The sequence below is a fragment of the Schistocerca gregaria genome, chromosome 2 (genome assembly GCF_023897955.1).
Source record: "Schistocerca gregaria isolate iqSchGreg1 chromosome 2, iqSchGreg1.2, whole genome shotgun sequence".
Classification (NCBI taxonomy): domain Eukaryota; kingdom Metazoa; phylum Arthropoda; class Insecta; order Orthoptera; family Acrididae; genus Schistocerca; species Schistocerca gregaria.
In genome coordinates, this window is record NC_064921.1 from 88,557,600 (window position 1) to 88,574,844 (window position 17,245).

At 45.3% G+C, this 17,245-nt stretch overlaps 1 protein-coding gene across 1 annotated transcript in view; it reads left to right on the top strand.

The window, feature by feature from the left end:
- The window catches only part of LOC126336386 (uncharacterized proline-rich protein-like), a 141,085-nt gene that overhangs the window by 93,093 nt on the left and 30,747 nt on the right, over positions 1-17,245 (top strand). Inside the window, exon 2 of the mRNA XM_050000009.1 lies at positions 7,460-7,736. Within this exon, the coding sequence (XP_049855966.1) occupies positions 7,521-7,736 (216 nt within the window). The 5' untranslated portion in view covers positions 7,460-7,520. The remainder of the gene's footprint in view (positions 1-7,459; positions 7,737-17,245) is intronic.

The window sequence follows — 17,245 nt, forward strand, 5'->3', positions numbered from 1 at the left end:
TCATGCAGGTGTTGGAGACGTTCTGCAGCAAGTCTACATGTACCAGTGACCATCCAGCAGTTGTCAGCCCCACTGGTAGAGTAATGGAACCCCCAAAACCTTGTGGCCTGGATGGGAGCGCATTGCAGAGCATGCACTCTGTCTGTGCTGATCAAACATATTATTAACAATCATGTCCCGCCTCTTGCAATATCAGGTACACATCATAAATTGCAGGGACTTCAGTTTCATTATTGTGTTTGAATAAAAGTGATTTCTGTCCGCCTCATTACGTATTTCTTTCAGTTACCCTCTGTACTAAACTGTAGCAATTTCTTTTACCTATTGTCCAAGTTAGATCGAGCTATCTTTCTTGGCAGTGATACGTCATCCAAAAGTTACTTTCGTCCTTAAGTTCCACACATCAGTCTGTGGCATTCAAAATATTCAGCTCGCGGTTTCCATAGTGGGTGCTTAATTAGTTTCTCGACTCACACTGGCGTCTTTGTAGTTGAAGGGATCGGTTGATCTTGAGTGGACGAGCTACCTAATGTAACTCATTGGTAGGAGGCCTAACACGTCACAAAATTTTGGATTGTGTGTTAACGCTGTTGCCATTGTCACGTAGGGTGGTTTCGCTTGTATCAGCGTATGAAACTCTTGTAATTAAAATATGTTGTACAGAAAGTAGTATTTCACAAACTTCCCATCAGAGGAGGACATGTATGTCAATGGACAGTTTCATATTCATGGTAAGCATCAATTCCTTCTATCGGCGTGACTTGCGTGATGTTCGTCACACGTGGTGGCCGATTTGACCGACCACAGTACGTTGTTTACCATGTCCAACAGACCGTGCATCTTACCACTGACGCACGACTCTTCCGCCTGATAATGAGATAACGTGCCAGGGCATGGCATGCCGAATAACAGTGTCGTCTCTTCACGCTTCCTTGGCTGATTCGATTGCTGTATCATTTCCAGATATCGCAACGTATGTCATTTCCCCAACAGAAAACCACCTCCTTGCCTTGGTTTAGGACCACCTGTAAGTTGTGTTGGACAACCTGGTCATCATTTTTACAATTGTGTGTATTTGTTGCACAGACTGCGGGGCAGTGAGAGAATCAGAGCCGATGAGGAACTGTTTACTGCACTGGCTTCTCATCTGATCTCTGATTCTCAGGTTCTTTTATATGTCAGCATAATTTGTTAGTTGTTCCGGGGCGCGAACTCTGGAGACACTATCAGCCAAAACAGCTGAATAACGAAGTGTTCAAGTGGTTCAAATGGCACTATGGGACTTAACGTCTGAGGTCATCAGTACCCTAAACTTAGAACTACGTAAACCTAACTAACCTAAGGACGTCACACACATCCTGCCCGAAGCAGGTATCGAACCTGCAGTCGTAGCAGCCGCATGCTTCCGGACTGAAGCGCCTAGAACCGCTCTGCCACAGCGGCCGGCTAAGAATGTATATTCGCCTGCTTATTGTTAGGTCAGTCCGTATACATAAATTTAAATTTTAATCTATAATTTGGTTTTGAGTAGTGTCAGTTGCGTGCCACGATCACCTACGGGTGGTCCGAAACAATCTCGGTCTCTATGATCTTCTTTCCCCAGTGGTTGGTTCATCTTTCAACAGGCTACTTGTGAAATTACGTCTATCCATCCAGTAGTTATCCGCAGGCAACTGTCTGAATAAGGCGCGCTGCGTGAATTTTCGGATGTGTAGAAAATAGAACATCGTGCAGCGATAATTTCTTTTGAAAGAATGTTTGACGCCAGTAGAAATTCATTCCGAGTTCATAAATGCCTAACGAGACTTCTTCAGCTTCCACCGTGAAGAAATGGGCTGCCGGATTGGCGATGCCGAGAAAGTCTCCAAGGTGATTCTTGTGAAGGACGTCCGAAAAATGCAACCACACCACAAACCCATGAGAAGGTCTGTTGTTTGAACCTGTAAAATCTACTTGCGAAGGCACATGAAATTTCCAAGAGTCTAGAGTTCAAAAGAACATGTGTGCTCCATTTGCTTACGGAACTGGCCATGAGAAAGCTTTTTGCAAGATGGCCGTCACGCCTGTTCACTGGCTATCAGAAACGAATTCACAGATTTTCGAACAGTGTTTGCTCTTTTTTCAGCAAAAACATGTGACAATGGATGTATCACCACTACTCACCAGAATCAAAATATCAATTGAAACGGGGCTAGAGTAGGTTCCTCAGCTCCAAGGAATGCGCAGAGGATGTCAGCAGCGGGAAGGGTCACGGCATCTGTCTTTCGGGATGTGAAAGGATTTCTGTTAACTGTCTACCTACAAAAAGGCAAATTAACGTATGGGTAATACCAAGCTTCTAAAGGACCTCGGTGCGAAATTTCGAAAAAAACAGAAGGGAATGCAGAAGAAAAGAAGTCTTTTTTCAAATCACGCCACCTTTCCACAAAAGTGCCTTGGCAATGGAAAAGCTGACTGACCTCAACTATGCAGAATTGAAACAGCCGCTCTATTCCCCAGGATTGGCTCCCAGAAACTTCGATCTCTTCGTAAAATTAAGAATCTTCCCTACTGGTCAATGTTCTTTGCTCAACCTAGCAGGCGCGGATCCATGATACGTTGTGGGGGGCGGAGTCTTTGTTACCAACACCCTTCCAAATACAACATGCAGTCATATACAGTATAAACATGCATCGTACGCACACGTGTTTGATATTAATAACAATAAAATATACATAAAGTATTAATATATAGCTGTAAAAAACTGATAATAATGGCGCTAAATATCACTCCACCGTAATTTCCGATAAAAGACGAGCCAGAGAGATCATCTTTTAAAAGCATTAGCCTGGAGATTTGATCTGCCAAGCTGTGCAGGAGAATTTACGAGGAGTTTGGAAGGCGTGAATTGCAGCGTAGTCATGTAGATGTCGGTGTAGGAGAGACGTACTGGCGGAAGTGAAGCTGTGTGTGCGAATCGTGTGTGGATCGTGCTCGGATAACTCAGACGGTAGAGCACTCTCGCATGGACGGAGAAGGTGCCAGCTTCGAGTCCGTGTCTGGCACACATTGTTAACTGCCAGGAAGTTTCAAATCGCCGTACACTCCGCTGGAAAGTGAAAATTAATCGAGCCGAGATGTCCGGAAATCAATATACACTGACCGGGGGGGGGGGGGCGGCATCCCGGCACCAAGAAGAAAGAGTTGGCGAGATAAACGAAAGTTTGGAGATCCACAGTTACACCACGAGCTGTTACTAATTGGTTAGCTCCGTGACAGACCCTTGTAGCGTGCAGTCCACTGGCTCCAAACCACCACCATTTGCGACTTCAGTGGTAGCGAGAGGTCGCTGTAGGGCAGATGGAGATCTGTTGTGTTTTTTGATGCAAGCTGGTTCTGCCTCGGACCCAATGATAGCCGCATGTTGGGTGGCAGGAGACCAATTGAAAGCCTGGGACCAACCTGTCTGTGTGATAGACACACCGGACACACACCTGGACTTGTGGTCTGGGGTGCGATTTCGTTTGACAGTAGGAACACTCTCGTGGCTATTGCAAGCGTCTGACTGCAAATGTGTATGTCAGTCTGGTGATTCGATCTGTTGTGCTGCCATTCACGAACAGCATTCCAGGGGGTCTTTTCCAACATACCACTGTTTAACCCAACATATTCTACAGGGCGTCGACATGTTGTCTTGGCTTGCTGGATCACAAGACCTGTCTCCAGACGACCACATATGGAACATCATTGAAGAACCTCCCCAGCGTCATCCACAAACAGCATTAACCGTCCCTGTATTGACTGACCAGGTGCAACAGGCTGGAACTCCATCTCACAATCTGACATCCAACATCTGTACAACACTTTGCATGCTTGTATTCAACATGCTGAAGCATTTTCAAATGTGTGTGAAATCTTATGGGACTTAACTGCTAAGGTCATCAGTCCCTAAGCTTAGACACTACTTAACCTTAATTATCCTAAGGACAAACACACACGCCCATGCCCGAGGGAGGACTCGAACCTGCGGCGGGTCCAACCGCACAGTCCATGACTGCAGCGCTTTAGACCGCTCGGTTAATCTCGCGCGGCAAACAACATGCTGACGGCTAGGCTGGTTATTGAGGTACCAGAATTTCACAATTGCAGTGGCTTATGTCGTGCTTACATTAATATGTGATCCTGCAATGTTAATCATTCACCTAGACAAACGTATTCCAGAAATTTCACTACACTACATTAACAATCTTTTGGTGTTGCGATTTTTTTTCCGTCCTTGTATATTAGTGCTGTTTTCCAGGGGCTCGACGTTTCCACACAGCACTTCGCATGACGTGCATCATGGAGCAATAAAAGCCTACTTTTCTCGACGCACGGTTGCGTTGGCAGCCTTTTTTACATTGAGAAGGAATGGATGGAGTAACGAGTTTTGTGCAGAGTTCAAAGTGGTTGGCGCTGACACGAGAGACACTCCTTGTTGCTTTCCAACCCCACTTGTCCGGGTCTCTTGCTGATTATTGAGTGTGGTTCAGCCGATCACCATTGCTGCATTTGAAAGTAAACTCTTAGTCAAGGATATCCTGCAGCATCTTTGGTGGGGCGTAGTGCGACGATATTGGTTTTATTTTTATACGATGAAGGTGCTTACTGTCTGCATCTAAAATCGTTCAGGCTAGTCCTTTCTCATATAGAGCCACGAGAAACGCGTTTCCTGATTCGACAATCTCATCCTGATGTGTCGATTGATGCACCGGGAGTACCCCAGTTACTCTTCACCACTAGTAGCGAAGTCTGACACGGATGGAAGTGTACCAGGGAAAAGATGGGAGGGGGAGGAGGTCAAATGGTAAGTCAGTTGCCTCGAACCGGCACTGGTGAACAGAGGGAATAAATAAAATGAAAACATGTACAAGACGGAATTATATTTGCACATTTGTCCGGGATGTAAGGACAAATTTGAATTTTGCGCCACTTTGTCATATGACGGTTGGCAGCCTAGTTTCTTTATGTTTGTTATCTACGGTCCTTCTCATTAGCAGCGTGATAGTTTTTGTGTGGTGAGCATTGTTGTTTGATGTTTACTTTGATCGTGGAGCGTATCCAAGGGATAAAAAGTTACTACAAATACAGTGAAAGTCCCACTGCAACCGTTTAGGAATTGTGTGTGACACTCGGACATAATGCTACTCCAAACTTATCACCGGTTCGGAAGTTGATCCGGAAGTTTGAGGCCACGTGTTCTGCTTCAAACGTTAAGAAAACAGGACAAAAAGACATTGCTGTCGTGCGTAACAATGTGACTGTGAGCCCCAGAAAATCGGTTCGCCGACGAGCTCAACTACTGAATTTATGACCAAGTTCACTGCATGAAATCTTTTCAAAAGATCTGAGGATGCATGCATACAAGATTCTACTTACAGAAGAGTTGAGGGCTACAGATCACGAAAAGACATCGATTTGCTCAGTGAGTCTTGGCTATACAAGTGGAAAACGAGAACTTCACAAAAAGAATAATTTTCTCAGATGAGGCGCATTTCCGCCTCAGTAAGTACGTCAGTAAGCAGAATTGCACAATTTGGGGTAACGAAAATTCGCGAGTGAATGTGGAAGATAAGATGTATCGCATCCATAACGCAGAACTGTGTGACGTGCGCTCTGGGCAGGAGGAGTGATTGGCGTGTCCGGTTTTGAAAACGATGAGGGAGCTGCCGTCACTGTGAACGGCGACCCTTACCGAAATATGCTTTCTCATTAGTTTTTCCCTCCTCTTGAAGAAAATGACGATTTTTGGTTTCAACAAGGCGGTGCAACATGTCACACATCCCGCGAAACGATTGCTTTGCTGAATGAAAAATTTCCTCAAAAAATTATCTCTTTGCGCGGCAACGAGGAATAACCCGCCAGATCTTGCGGTCGTACGTCTTGTGACGTCTTTTGTGGGGATTTGTGAAATCAAAAGTGTACGTGAACAACACAAATTGAAGGATGGAATTGAAAGGATTATTAAAGTCATCCCACCAGATGTTTTTGGACGCGTCATCGAGAACTTAAATGAACGCGCTGCTGGTTGTCGCGCAGCCTTGGATGGTCATATGGAGGATATACACCAAAGAGGCAGAGAAACTGGTACACCTGCCTAACATCGTGTAGGGTCCCCGCGAGCACGGAAAGTGCCGCAAGACTACGTGGTATGGACTCGACTAATGTCTGAAGTAGTCCTGGAGGGAACTGACGCCATGAGTGTTGCAGGGCTGTACAAGAATCCGTAAAAGTACGAGGGGGTGGGGAGTTTTTCTGAACAACACGTTGCAAGGCATCCCGGATATGTTCAGTAATGTTCATATCTGGGGAGTATGGTGGTCAGCGGAAGTGCTTAAACTCAGAAGAGTGTTCCCGGTGCCACTCTGTACCAATTCTGGATGTATGGGATGTCGCATTGTCCTACTGGAATTGCCCAAGTCCGTCGGAACGCACAATGGACATGAATGGATGCAGGTGATCAGACAGGATGCTTACGTATGTGTCACCTCTCATATGCCTAGGTGTGTCAGGGATCCCATATCACTCCTACTGCACGCGCCCAAAACCATTGCAGAACCTGCAACTAGAACATTCCCCTGCTGACATGCAGGGTCCGTGGATTCATGAGGTTGTCTCCATATACGTACATGGCTATCCGCTCAATACAATTTGAAACGAGACTCGTCCGACCAGGCAACACGTTTCCATTCGTCGATAGTGCAATGTCGGTGTTGACAGGCCCAGGCGAGGTGTAAAGCTTTGTGTCGCGCAGTCATGAAGGGTACACGAGTGGGCCTTCGGCTCCGAAATGTCATACCGCATGCTGACACTTGCTGATGACCCAGCATTGAAATCTGCAGCAATTTGCGGAAGGGGTGCATTTCTGTCACGTTGAACGATTCTCTTCAGCCGTCGTGGGTCCCGTTCTTGCAGGATCTTTTCCCGGCCGCAACTATGTCGGATTCCTGATACTCACGGTACACTCGTCAAAGGTCGTACGGGAAAATCGCCACTCGATCGGTACGTCGGAGATGCTGTTTCCTATCAGTTGTTCAAACTCGCCTAAAACTTGATAATCTGCCATTGCAGCAGCAGTAATCGATCTAACAAGTGCGCCAGACACTTGTTGTCCTATACAGGTGTTGCCAACCGCAGCGCCGCATTCTGCCTGTTTACATATCTCTGCATATGATTACAGATGCCTGTAGCAATTTCTTTGGCGCTCCAGTGTAATTTTTCATACGTCAGTTGGGAAGTTACTTAAAGTGTTTGTCTAAAAACATTGCATTTTCAGTAAATGTTGTATTTCCAGGAGCCTCTCTACAATGTGAATTTTGAAATACTTACTTTTTTTAAAGGTCTGGAGCTGCCGTAGCAGATGAACCGAGCCTAGTTTGTAATCAGTTTAAAAGAAGTAGTCCGGCAGTAGTGAAACGCCGACTGGTGGTGTGTTGCGCAGGGCGGAGGAGCGGCCGAGCAGGCCTCCGCCGGTGCCCGCGCCTGCGCCTCCGCCTCAGCGCATGACTGGCGACCCCGAGGTGCGCCGGTTTGGCGGCGTGGGGCGGCCTCGGCCCAGCATCCTGATGCCGCCGCCGGGCACGGTGCCACGCATCCCGCCCTTCCCCAGGTACCTCGCGCTGCCGCCGCCCCCGGCGCTGCCGCCGCCGCCTCCGCCGCCGCCGCCGCCTCCACCGCCGCCGCCGCCACCTCCACCGCCTGCGCGTTCACCTTACCAGGTTAAGCACACTACTAGCTTATCTGCATGTACGTACGATGTGTGTGAGAAAAGTACTGAGGCTAATTTTTTATCTACTAAAGTTTTTATTTTTTTCCATCAATAGCCGCGCGGTTTGACGCGCTATGTCACGGCTTGCGCGGCCCCTCCTGCCGGAGGTTCGAGTCCTCCCTCGGGCATGGGTGTGTGTGGTCTTAGCTTAGGTTAGTTTAAGTAGTGTGTAAGTCTAGGGCAGTGGTTCCAGTACGTGGTCCGTGGACCGAGCTGTGCCACAGGGGTCCGCAAGATGCTATTAGAATAAAAAATATGTTAAATATATTCCGTATGATAACAGATTTTTTGTTTTGCCCGCTTCCTGCATGAGCAGTTTTAAGCTCAATATTTTTTCAATAATAAATTTGTCAATGTTTTTTCTAAGTACCAAAAATAGAAAACGTATAAAAAGACTGGTAATTTAGCTTTTTTTGGTACTTGATACTGTGATATGACAAGGTACCAATCATGCTCGATGAGGGGGTCCTCGAGAAAATTTTGTTGGGAACCCCTGGTCGAGGGACAGATGCCCTCAGCAGTTTGGCCCCTTAGGAATTCACACGCATTTCGAAAATAATTATTCCGTTCCTAACAGCCACGCTTTGGTACAAATTATTAAAAAACTTAGTATGCAGTTCAGACACCAAGCTTTTTTCCTTAGATATTAAAAATCTTTATACCAATATCCCGGTGCATATGACTCTCATCATTCTGGAACAAAACTTACGTCAATTTAAAAAAGATCTATCAGATGAACAGACTACTAATTTTGTGAATCTCATTAATGTCATTGTCAAGTACAACTGCTTTGAATTCAACGGACAACTGTACCAGCTGTCTGATGGGCTCGCTACGGGCAACCCTTTAGCCGGCATCCTCGCCGACATCTTTATCAATTCCGTGAAAAAAAAAAGCTGTTTAACCGTGTCCCAGCCGCTTCACTAGGTATCCTTTCTTACACAAGATACGTTGATGATATTCTAGTCATCTATAAAGGACCCGCCGATAGAATTGATCATATATTAAACTTTTTAACGACCAACATGAAAAAATTTCTTTCACTATTGAACTGGAAAACGATAACCGCCAATTAAATTATTTAGACTTGACGCTTACAATAGAAGACAATAACATCACTTTCAATATCTTTCGAAAAGAAACGTATACTGACCAAATCGTGCCTGCTTCCTACACTCCTGGAAATGGAAAAAAGAACACATCGACACCGGTGTGTGAGACCCACCATACTTGCTCCGGACACTGCGAGAGAGCTGTACAAGCAATCATCACACGCACGGCACAGCGGACACACCAGGAACCGCGGTGTTGGCCGTCGAATGGCGCTAGCTGCGCAGCATTTGTGCACCGCCGCCGTCAGTGTCAGCCAGTTTGCCGTGCCATACGGATCTCCATCGCAGTCTTTAACACTGGTAGCATGCCGCGACAGCGTGGACGTGAACCGTATGTGCAGCTGACGGACTTTGAGCGAGGGCGTATAGTGGGCATGCGGGAGGCCGGGTGGACGTACCGCCGAATTGCTCAACACGTGGAGCGTGAGGTCTCCACAGTACATCGATGTTGTCACCAGTGGTCGGCGGAAGGTGCACGTGCCCGTCGACCTGGGACCAGACCGCAGCGACGCACGGATCCACGCCAAGACCGTAGGATCCTACGCAGTGCCGTAGGAGACCGCACCGCCACTTCCCAGCAAATTAGGGACACTGTTGCTCCTGGGGTATCGGCGAGGACCATTCGCAACCGTCTCCATGAAGCTGGGCTACAGTCCCGCACACCGTTAGGCCGTCTTCCGCTCACGCCCCAACATCGTGCAGCCCGCCTCCAGTGGTGTCGCGACAGGCGTGAATGGAGGGACGAATGGAGACGTGTCGTCTTCAGCGATGAGAGTCGCTTCTGCCTTGGTGCCAATGATGGTCGTATGCGTGTTTGGCCTCGTGCAGGTGAGCGCCACAATCAGGACTGCATACGACCGAGGCACACAGGGCCAACACCCGGCATCATGGAGTGGGGAGCGATCTCCTACACTGGCCGTACACCTCTGGTGATCGTCGAGGGGACACTGAATAGTGCACGGTACATCCAAACCGTCATCGAACCCATCGTTCTACCATTCCTAGACCGGCAAGGGAACTTGCTGTTCCAACAGGACAATGCACGTCCGCATGTATCCCGTGCCACCCAACGTGCTCTAGAAGGTGTAAGTCAACTACCCTGGCCAGCAAGATCTCCGGATCTGTCCCCCATTGAGCATGTTTGGGACTGGATGAAGCGTCGTCTCACGCGGTCTGCACGTCCAGCACGAACGCTGGTCCAACTGAGGCGCCAGGTGGAAATGGCATGGCAAGCCGTTCCACAGGACTACATCGAGCATCTCTACGATCGTCTCCATGGGAGAATAGCAGCCTCCATTGCTGCGAAAGATGGATATACACTGTACTAGTGCCGACATTGTGCATGCTCTGTTGCCTGTGTCTATGTGCCTGTGGTTCTGTCAGTGTGATCATGTGATGTATCTGACCCCAGGAATGTGTCAATAAAGTTTCCCGTTCCTGGGACAATGAATTCACGGTGTTCTTATTTCAATTTCCAGGAGTGTATTTTCATCCACAATCTCAAAAAATGGCCTTTTTTCACTCTGCCGTCCACCGAGACACCTCCATACCACTTTCAACAGAAAAGTTAATGAGAAGATTAATTTACTTAAAACCATAGCAGTCAATAATGAATATACGCCTCGTGGACGATATCCTAAAAAAGAAAACTGCAAGAACTACCACGCTCAACAGCTCATGCACAGAAATTAACCCCAAAAAATGTTTTTCTATTCCTTTCATAGGACCTATTTTCTGTCAGATTCAGCGCATGCTTCGCAACAAATACAACTGCAATGTTGCCTTCTCTACTAATAATAATCTAAAGAGAAATTTCATTCATAATTTTAAATCCACTCGCTCCCCTACAGAAAGTTCTGGCGCTTATAAGATCATCTGCGATACCTGCTACTCCTATTATATAGGCCAATCCGGACGTGCTTTCACCATCGTATATGAAGAACATCTTTTGAGAAAGAACAGCACCAGTCCCCTAAATTCATCCTTTGCCGATGATCTCTTAATTACTGGACACGTGCCTAAAGCCATAGGCGATAACAATATTCTGCATACCGAAAAGAAGGGGCGTAGGTTTGATGTCTTAGAGGAATTGGAGATTTTCAAACATCTCTCTCGTCATGATGGCCAAATTCTCAACGAACAGCTGCAGCTGCGAAATAAAAACTTTTTTGACTGAATAAAGCCATTGCTTGATCTTTGATTCAGATGTCCTCATGCAGTTTACCGAAATGTTGTTTTCCTGTCACATCTTTGCTGTTTTCTTGTATGTCATAACTAACGTTTTTACGTTACAAAATGTATCTCTATTTAAAGCAGATAAATATGTAACTTCATCCTGTTGTTATTAATGCTTACGTTATGCCTGAATCAGCTGCATCACAATTTCATGTGTCTAATTTTGAATGTACAGTGGCGTAGTTGTTTCTGCGGCTACTAGATGGCGCTCGTAGCAACACCATGTTTACTTGCCCACACTTTCTAAAGTGGGCACCTCAGTCTTGTTGCAACCCCTGTCCACAGTACGAGCAGCCCTTAGCGGCTCGCCATCTGACAAGTGTTCATGATGTCGCCTTTCCGGCTGAGATCTTTTTTAATATGTGACTTGTAAGTACTGCATCTTTTCGAGTCAGTAGAAACTTTAATTTTATTAATGTACTATATACCTAATGTTTTAGTACAGTTAGTCTAATTCTGAAGACGACGCTCATAATAGCGTCGAAACAAGGTCAGTTTTTGACTTAATATTTGTGACCGAGGGCTTATTTGTTACAATATAATTCTGACATGGTCACTGAACCTTAGCAGCTATGTTCAAAGTTTTGCATTTGAATTTGTTTTTTCTAACTGTAGTATTGTGTGCTTCAGAGTAGTTCCCTCCGGCAGCTATACACCGTTGCATCCAGTCTTGATACCAGCGCTTGTAGGCTTCAACTAGTAAGGCGTTTAACATGTCGTTACCTTCTTTTGAATGTTCCAAAATGACGTCCTTTTAAGACATTTTTCGATTTCCGGAAAAGAAAAAAGTCACTAGCTGTCAGATCGGGTGAGTAGGGGAGCTGTGGAACAACAGCAGTGCCTTTTAAAACAAACACCGTCCGAACAGGCTTTGAAGGTCCAACGGTACCGACCGGCCGCCGAGTCTTCAGCCCTTAAGCGCCACCGCATGTGGATACGGAGGAGCATGCGGTCAGCACACACTCTTCCGGCCATTGTCAGTTTTCTGGACCGATGCCTTACTTCTGTCAAGTAGCTCCTCAGTTGGCCTCACAAGGGCTGAGTGCATCCCGCTTGCCAACAGCATCTGGCACATCCGGACGATGACCCATTCAAGTGCTAACCAAGCCCGACACCGCTTAACTCTGCTGATCTGGCGGGAGGTCAAATATTCCTTGATGGAAGTGGTCATGACACGGGGCGTTGTCATTATGCAGCATCTCTTGTCTACAATGTCTGGTCTCAATCGATTCACCTTTTCCCTGAGACTTTCAAGGACATCTTTGAAAAGCACTTGAAATGAAATGAGCGTTCGGCGTCATTGGCCGGGAGGCCCCTTGCGAGGCAGGTCTTATTACATTCGACGCCACATTGGGCGACGGATGAGGATGAAATGATGAAGACAACACAACACCCAGTCCCAGAGCGGAGAAAAACTCCGACCCAGCCGGGAATCGAACCCGGGTCCGTAGGACGGCAATCCGTCACGCTGACCATTTTTTTATGGGTTATGAAACTGAATTGCATCTTGAAGACAATGTTAGAAAATTGTAAATTGTAATCCGAATTGATTACGGCGAAATTCTCTCTATAATACTATTGACTGCATAAACGGAACGCAAAATATTCTTCCATTAGAATTTAAACAAAAGTGAGAGAGAAGCAAAAGTAAAAAGTAAGATAGGAAATTAAACTTCTTCAGTGATGCACGTCTTTTGCATGAGAATAACTTTTCCCTACTACTCTTGTGCTGTGACATGGCTCCTGTTACTTCTTGGGACAACGTGCTTTTTCGGGGTTCTGTTGAGGCCTTCACGGCTACCGTATCGGTCCCGGGGCACACGAAGTCCCCACCGGCCTTCACCCTCAACAGCAGTCCCCTACTTTGGCGGTCTTATCTTGTTCGGTCGATTTCATATTATTTAGGTATTAACCGATGCCTTGTTTCTGAAACAAAATTTGCATCATATTTCCGAACTTCTTTTTATGATCTTTATTCCGGTATATTTTGAAGTATTCGTCTTTCATATATTCTCGATATTCTTGTAGATTGTCATTGCCTTTGTTGTTAACAACATAATTGACAAATTTCCGAACAGCCACAAGATGACATTGTTTTTTTTTTTGTGGTGGAAAGGAAATTTCTTCTGGAAAGAGTACATCGTTTAGTATGATTTCTCTTCCATCGGTCCGTTTGAGAAAAGCGACTTGCAATACAATGTCATTCCAAATATTCTTGTATCCATTACAGATGAAGCGATGCTTTAAGGAGTCCAAATTGTGACATTTTTGGCACACATTGGTTGCTTGTAGTCCTATTGAATACAGTTTTTCATTGGTACTAATAATGTTGTTGACAACTCTGTACCATGGCGCTTGCACTTCCGTAGTCAGTGTTTTGTTATTTATATTAGTCCATATTTTTTTCCCAGTTTTTGTTGGGATACTGCTCCATTTTATTTTGGTTTTCGCGTGATTGTAACTTCTCTACTATATATTCACTTGTCCTCTTATTTTTGTCTGCTAAAATGCATGTCAAGTAGCTTAATTCTACATAAAAATCCTTAGTATGCTTTAGGTTGTAATTTATGTTGTGAACATCTACTGGCGGCTGCATGCTTCCGGGTTTGAGAAGGTCAAATTGAGCGGCAGTTATGCTGTTCGGCTGTGTCTCTGAGTTTTAGCGTTCTTTTAATAAAGAGGGCAGTGTTTTTCCTCCGAAGGTCTGTCAGCCCCAGGCCTCCGTTTTCGGGTCTCGATGTAGTCGTTCCTACTGCTACTCTAAAAATATGGCCTTTCCATACGTATCGACAGATTGTGCTCATTATAGATTTCGCTATGTCTGGAGGTGTTGGTAAAATCAGACCGACATATGCAGCTTTTGAAAGAACTGCACAGTTTATTTGTTTAATTCTTTGCTTGATATTTAAGTCTCTCGTTTCATGCAGTTTTAAGCAGCCTCTCATTTTTTCCTAACACCTGTTTCCAATTAGCAGCCGTTGTTCTTTATGGGCAACTGTAAAAAGTTATGCCCAAAGCAGTGTGACGCTCCACCCTGTTTGCCCACGGTAGCCGCACATTGTCAAGACCCTGTAAATTTAAAAAGGAACTTTTCGTTTCATTTATCCTCGCACCAGTTGCCCTGCTATAAAGCAATAAGTTGTCTGTTAGCTGGGCACAGTCACCATCGCTCCCTACTAGAACTCCCACATCGTCAGCGTATGCATTTGTAACCGTCTTCAGCCCAGCTATTGTTATGCCTTCTAAGGTTGTGTTCAAAAGCCGTAAAAGGGGTTTCAGAGGAACCACATAAAACAACATGGAGAGGGGACTTCCCTGAGGAACTCCACTAGATATCAATACTTCATTAGTATATTGTCCATTGATCGAGATTTTGGTTCGTATGCCTCTGAAGATGTTCATTAAAACCGCTAAGTTGCCATCATTGAAACCTATGAGTTTCAAGGTTCTGAACAGATATCTGTAGTTGACTCTGTCAAACGCTTTAGCAAAATCAATGAAAGCAATGCCTCCATTCGCTGACGATGATGAGAAAATAGAAATAATGTCTCGATATTCACATAGTCTTAAAAATGGTACCTCGAGGGAGACACGTCTGGTGGTATCCAATGACTTTTTCTAAAATCGGTCCCATTCGTTCTTTAATTACACGTGCAACTACCTTGTAATCTGAGTTCATTAGACTGATCGGCCTTATTTTAGTAATATCTTTCGGGTCAGTACTCCTTCCCTTTGGAAGTATTACAGTTACACTTTCCTTGAAAACAGCAGGAATTTCCTATCCCCTCAAGACGCCATTAACTACTTCCGTGAATTGGCAACCTATTAGGTGCCAAAAGGTCCTATAAAACTCCACAGGGAGGCCGTCTGGGCCTGGAGACTTGCGTGAAGGTGAAGATTTGAGTATATCAAAAACCTCGTCATTCGTAATTTCTAACGTTAAACCTCTGTTCTCCTCCCCTGTAACAACTGCCTCTATTCCGGAGTTCTGTAAAAACTCTTGTACTGAATTGTCGTCAGTAGCATTTCCAGAATATAATTGCTGAAAAAATCTATGCGCTTCAGTTAAGATATCCCTTTGTTCTGTCAGGACTCTTATCTTCCGTTCTGAGGCTGGCAATAAAATTTCTTCTGTTTTTTGTGTGTTGTATCAAGTGGTAGATGGAGGTGTTTTCTGCCTCCACTGTCGTTCTAGTGTGTGATTTGATTTGTGATCCCTCCAAATGTACCTTCTTGATACTTATTATTTTGGCTTTAACGTTTTTAATATTGATAAAGACGCCTTGAGACATTGGTTGGTCGTAAAGATCTCTTAAGCAAGATTAGTAAAACTCCATTGTGTGTCTTGACCACATTGCCCCTTCTTTGGCGTAAGATATCAGCGCTGCTCTTATCTTTTTTCTTAGCGACCATAGTCCACCATTGAATAGTTGTTTCATATTTAGTACGCATCCTTAAAACAGACTGCCAAGTTTCTTGCATCTTTAAAGCTAGAGCGTTTTCAGAGAGGGTATGGATATTTAATTTCCATAGTGGGCGACCCCCATATGTCTTTTGCCTGGTTAATTTGATGCTGCACCTCACTCCGAGGTGGTCAGAGAAGGCAGCTGGTATCACCTCGATACTACTGATTTTAGTGTCTAAAGTGGGGTGACATATATTCTGTCGACTCTGCTCTGTGCAGCGCCAGTGATATATGTGAAGCGAACCAGCGTCGGATATTTTATTTCCCACGCGTCAAACCACTTCATGTTGGTGACCAACGCCTGCAGTTCTTGCGAGAAGTTAAAATTTGGTCGCTGATCCTTTTTACTTAAAACGCAATTAAAATCTCCACCAATGACAATTTCTGCAGGGTTTTCTTGGAGTAGAAATAAAATGTCACTCTTAAAAAAGGCTGCCCTCTCTCGTCTCTCATTGTTGCCTGAATGTGCGTATAGGTTTATAAAAGTGGTGTTAAAAATTTTGCAGCTAATTCCCCTCCCCGACTCTAAAAGGCACACGTGTGTCATCTCGATCCCTTCTTTAGCAAGGATGGCTGTTCCACACGCGTTTTCTGGAGCCACTTTTAACACCTCTTTGTACCCTGAAACATACAATTCTTTGACATTAACTTCCTGCAGGAAGGCGATATCTGTATCTGACTGATACAGAAAGTCCTTCAGTGCAGCTACCTTTGCTTGACTCTGAATTTTGTTTATGCTTAAGGTGGTCACGTTAAATGTATGTTCCACTGTGAGACGCTACAAGACAGTAAACAGAGGACACGGTATTGGAGCCGCGTACAATAACTTCGGGTTAGACATATATAGTGTTATTCTATTTTACTTTAATTCCATTGACGGTTTTCCTTCGTTTTTTCTTCTTCTTAGAGTTCGGTGTGACAATTTTTAATAAAAAAATTCTTCCTCAAAAACCCCTTCCGCCCTCATTGCATCGGTCTGATCCTCCTTTTCGTCCGCCCAGTTAAATCGTGGCTCGGTGATGTCGTGTCCATGTCCCTGTCCAAGTCGGGTTTCATTGTCCATATCTGATGTCGTATTATCATGCAAGGGTTCATATGTTCCGTGTGGCGTGTCAACCCGTTCTTGTCCCTTGTTCCGATCCGAAGACTCGCCGACCGCTTCCTTTTGTGTATCTTCGTCCTTTTCGGTCTCCTGTATCTTCCTCAGCCGCTCTCTTAAAGGAGGGGCCAAAGTCTCTGCAGCTTGATGTGCTCTTCGTCTCTTTTTATTTTTTGATTTCGGTGAAATCGTCGGTGAAACGTTTGGTGAACTTCTGGCGACTCCATGGAAGGTCGAGGAGAAGTCACCCGTCCCGCCTTCGTGGCGGAAGACTTTTGAGCTCCGTTAATTTCGGAGTCGGCCGTTGCTGCTGTTTCTACGACACGTGAGACGGGTGGTGTCATTGGTTCGTCTTCTTGCGTCCATCCTTTTCCTTTGACGTTTCTTGAACCTGACTGTGGTGCCCTGTCATCTGTGTGGTTGTCAGTTTTCTGTTTTATCACTTCCTCTTTATGACCATCCACTGTAGTTCCCTCTGGGATGTTGGCCCTTTCGTGTGTAACTACCGCTTCGTACTGTGCCATGTCTAGATCAGGTATTATCGATGA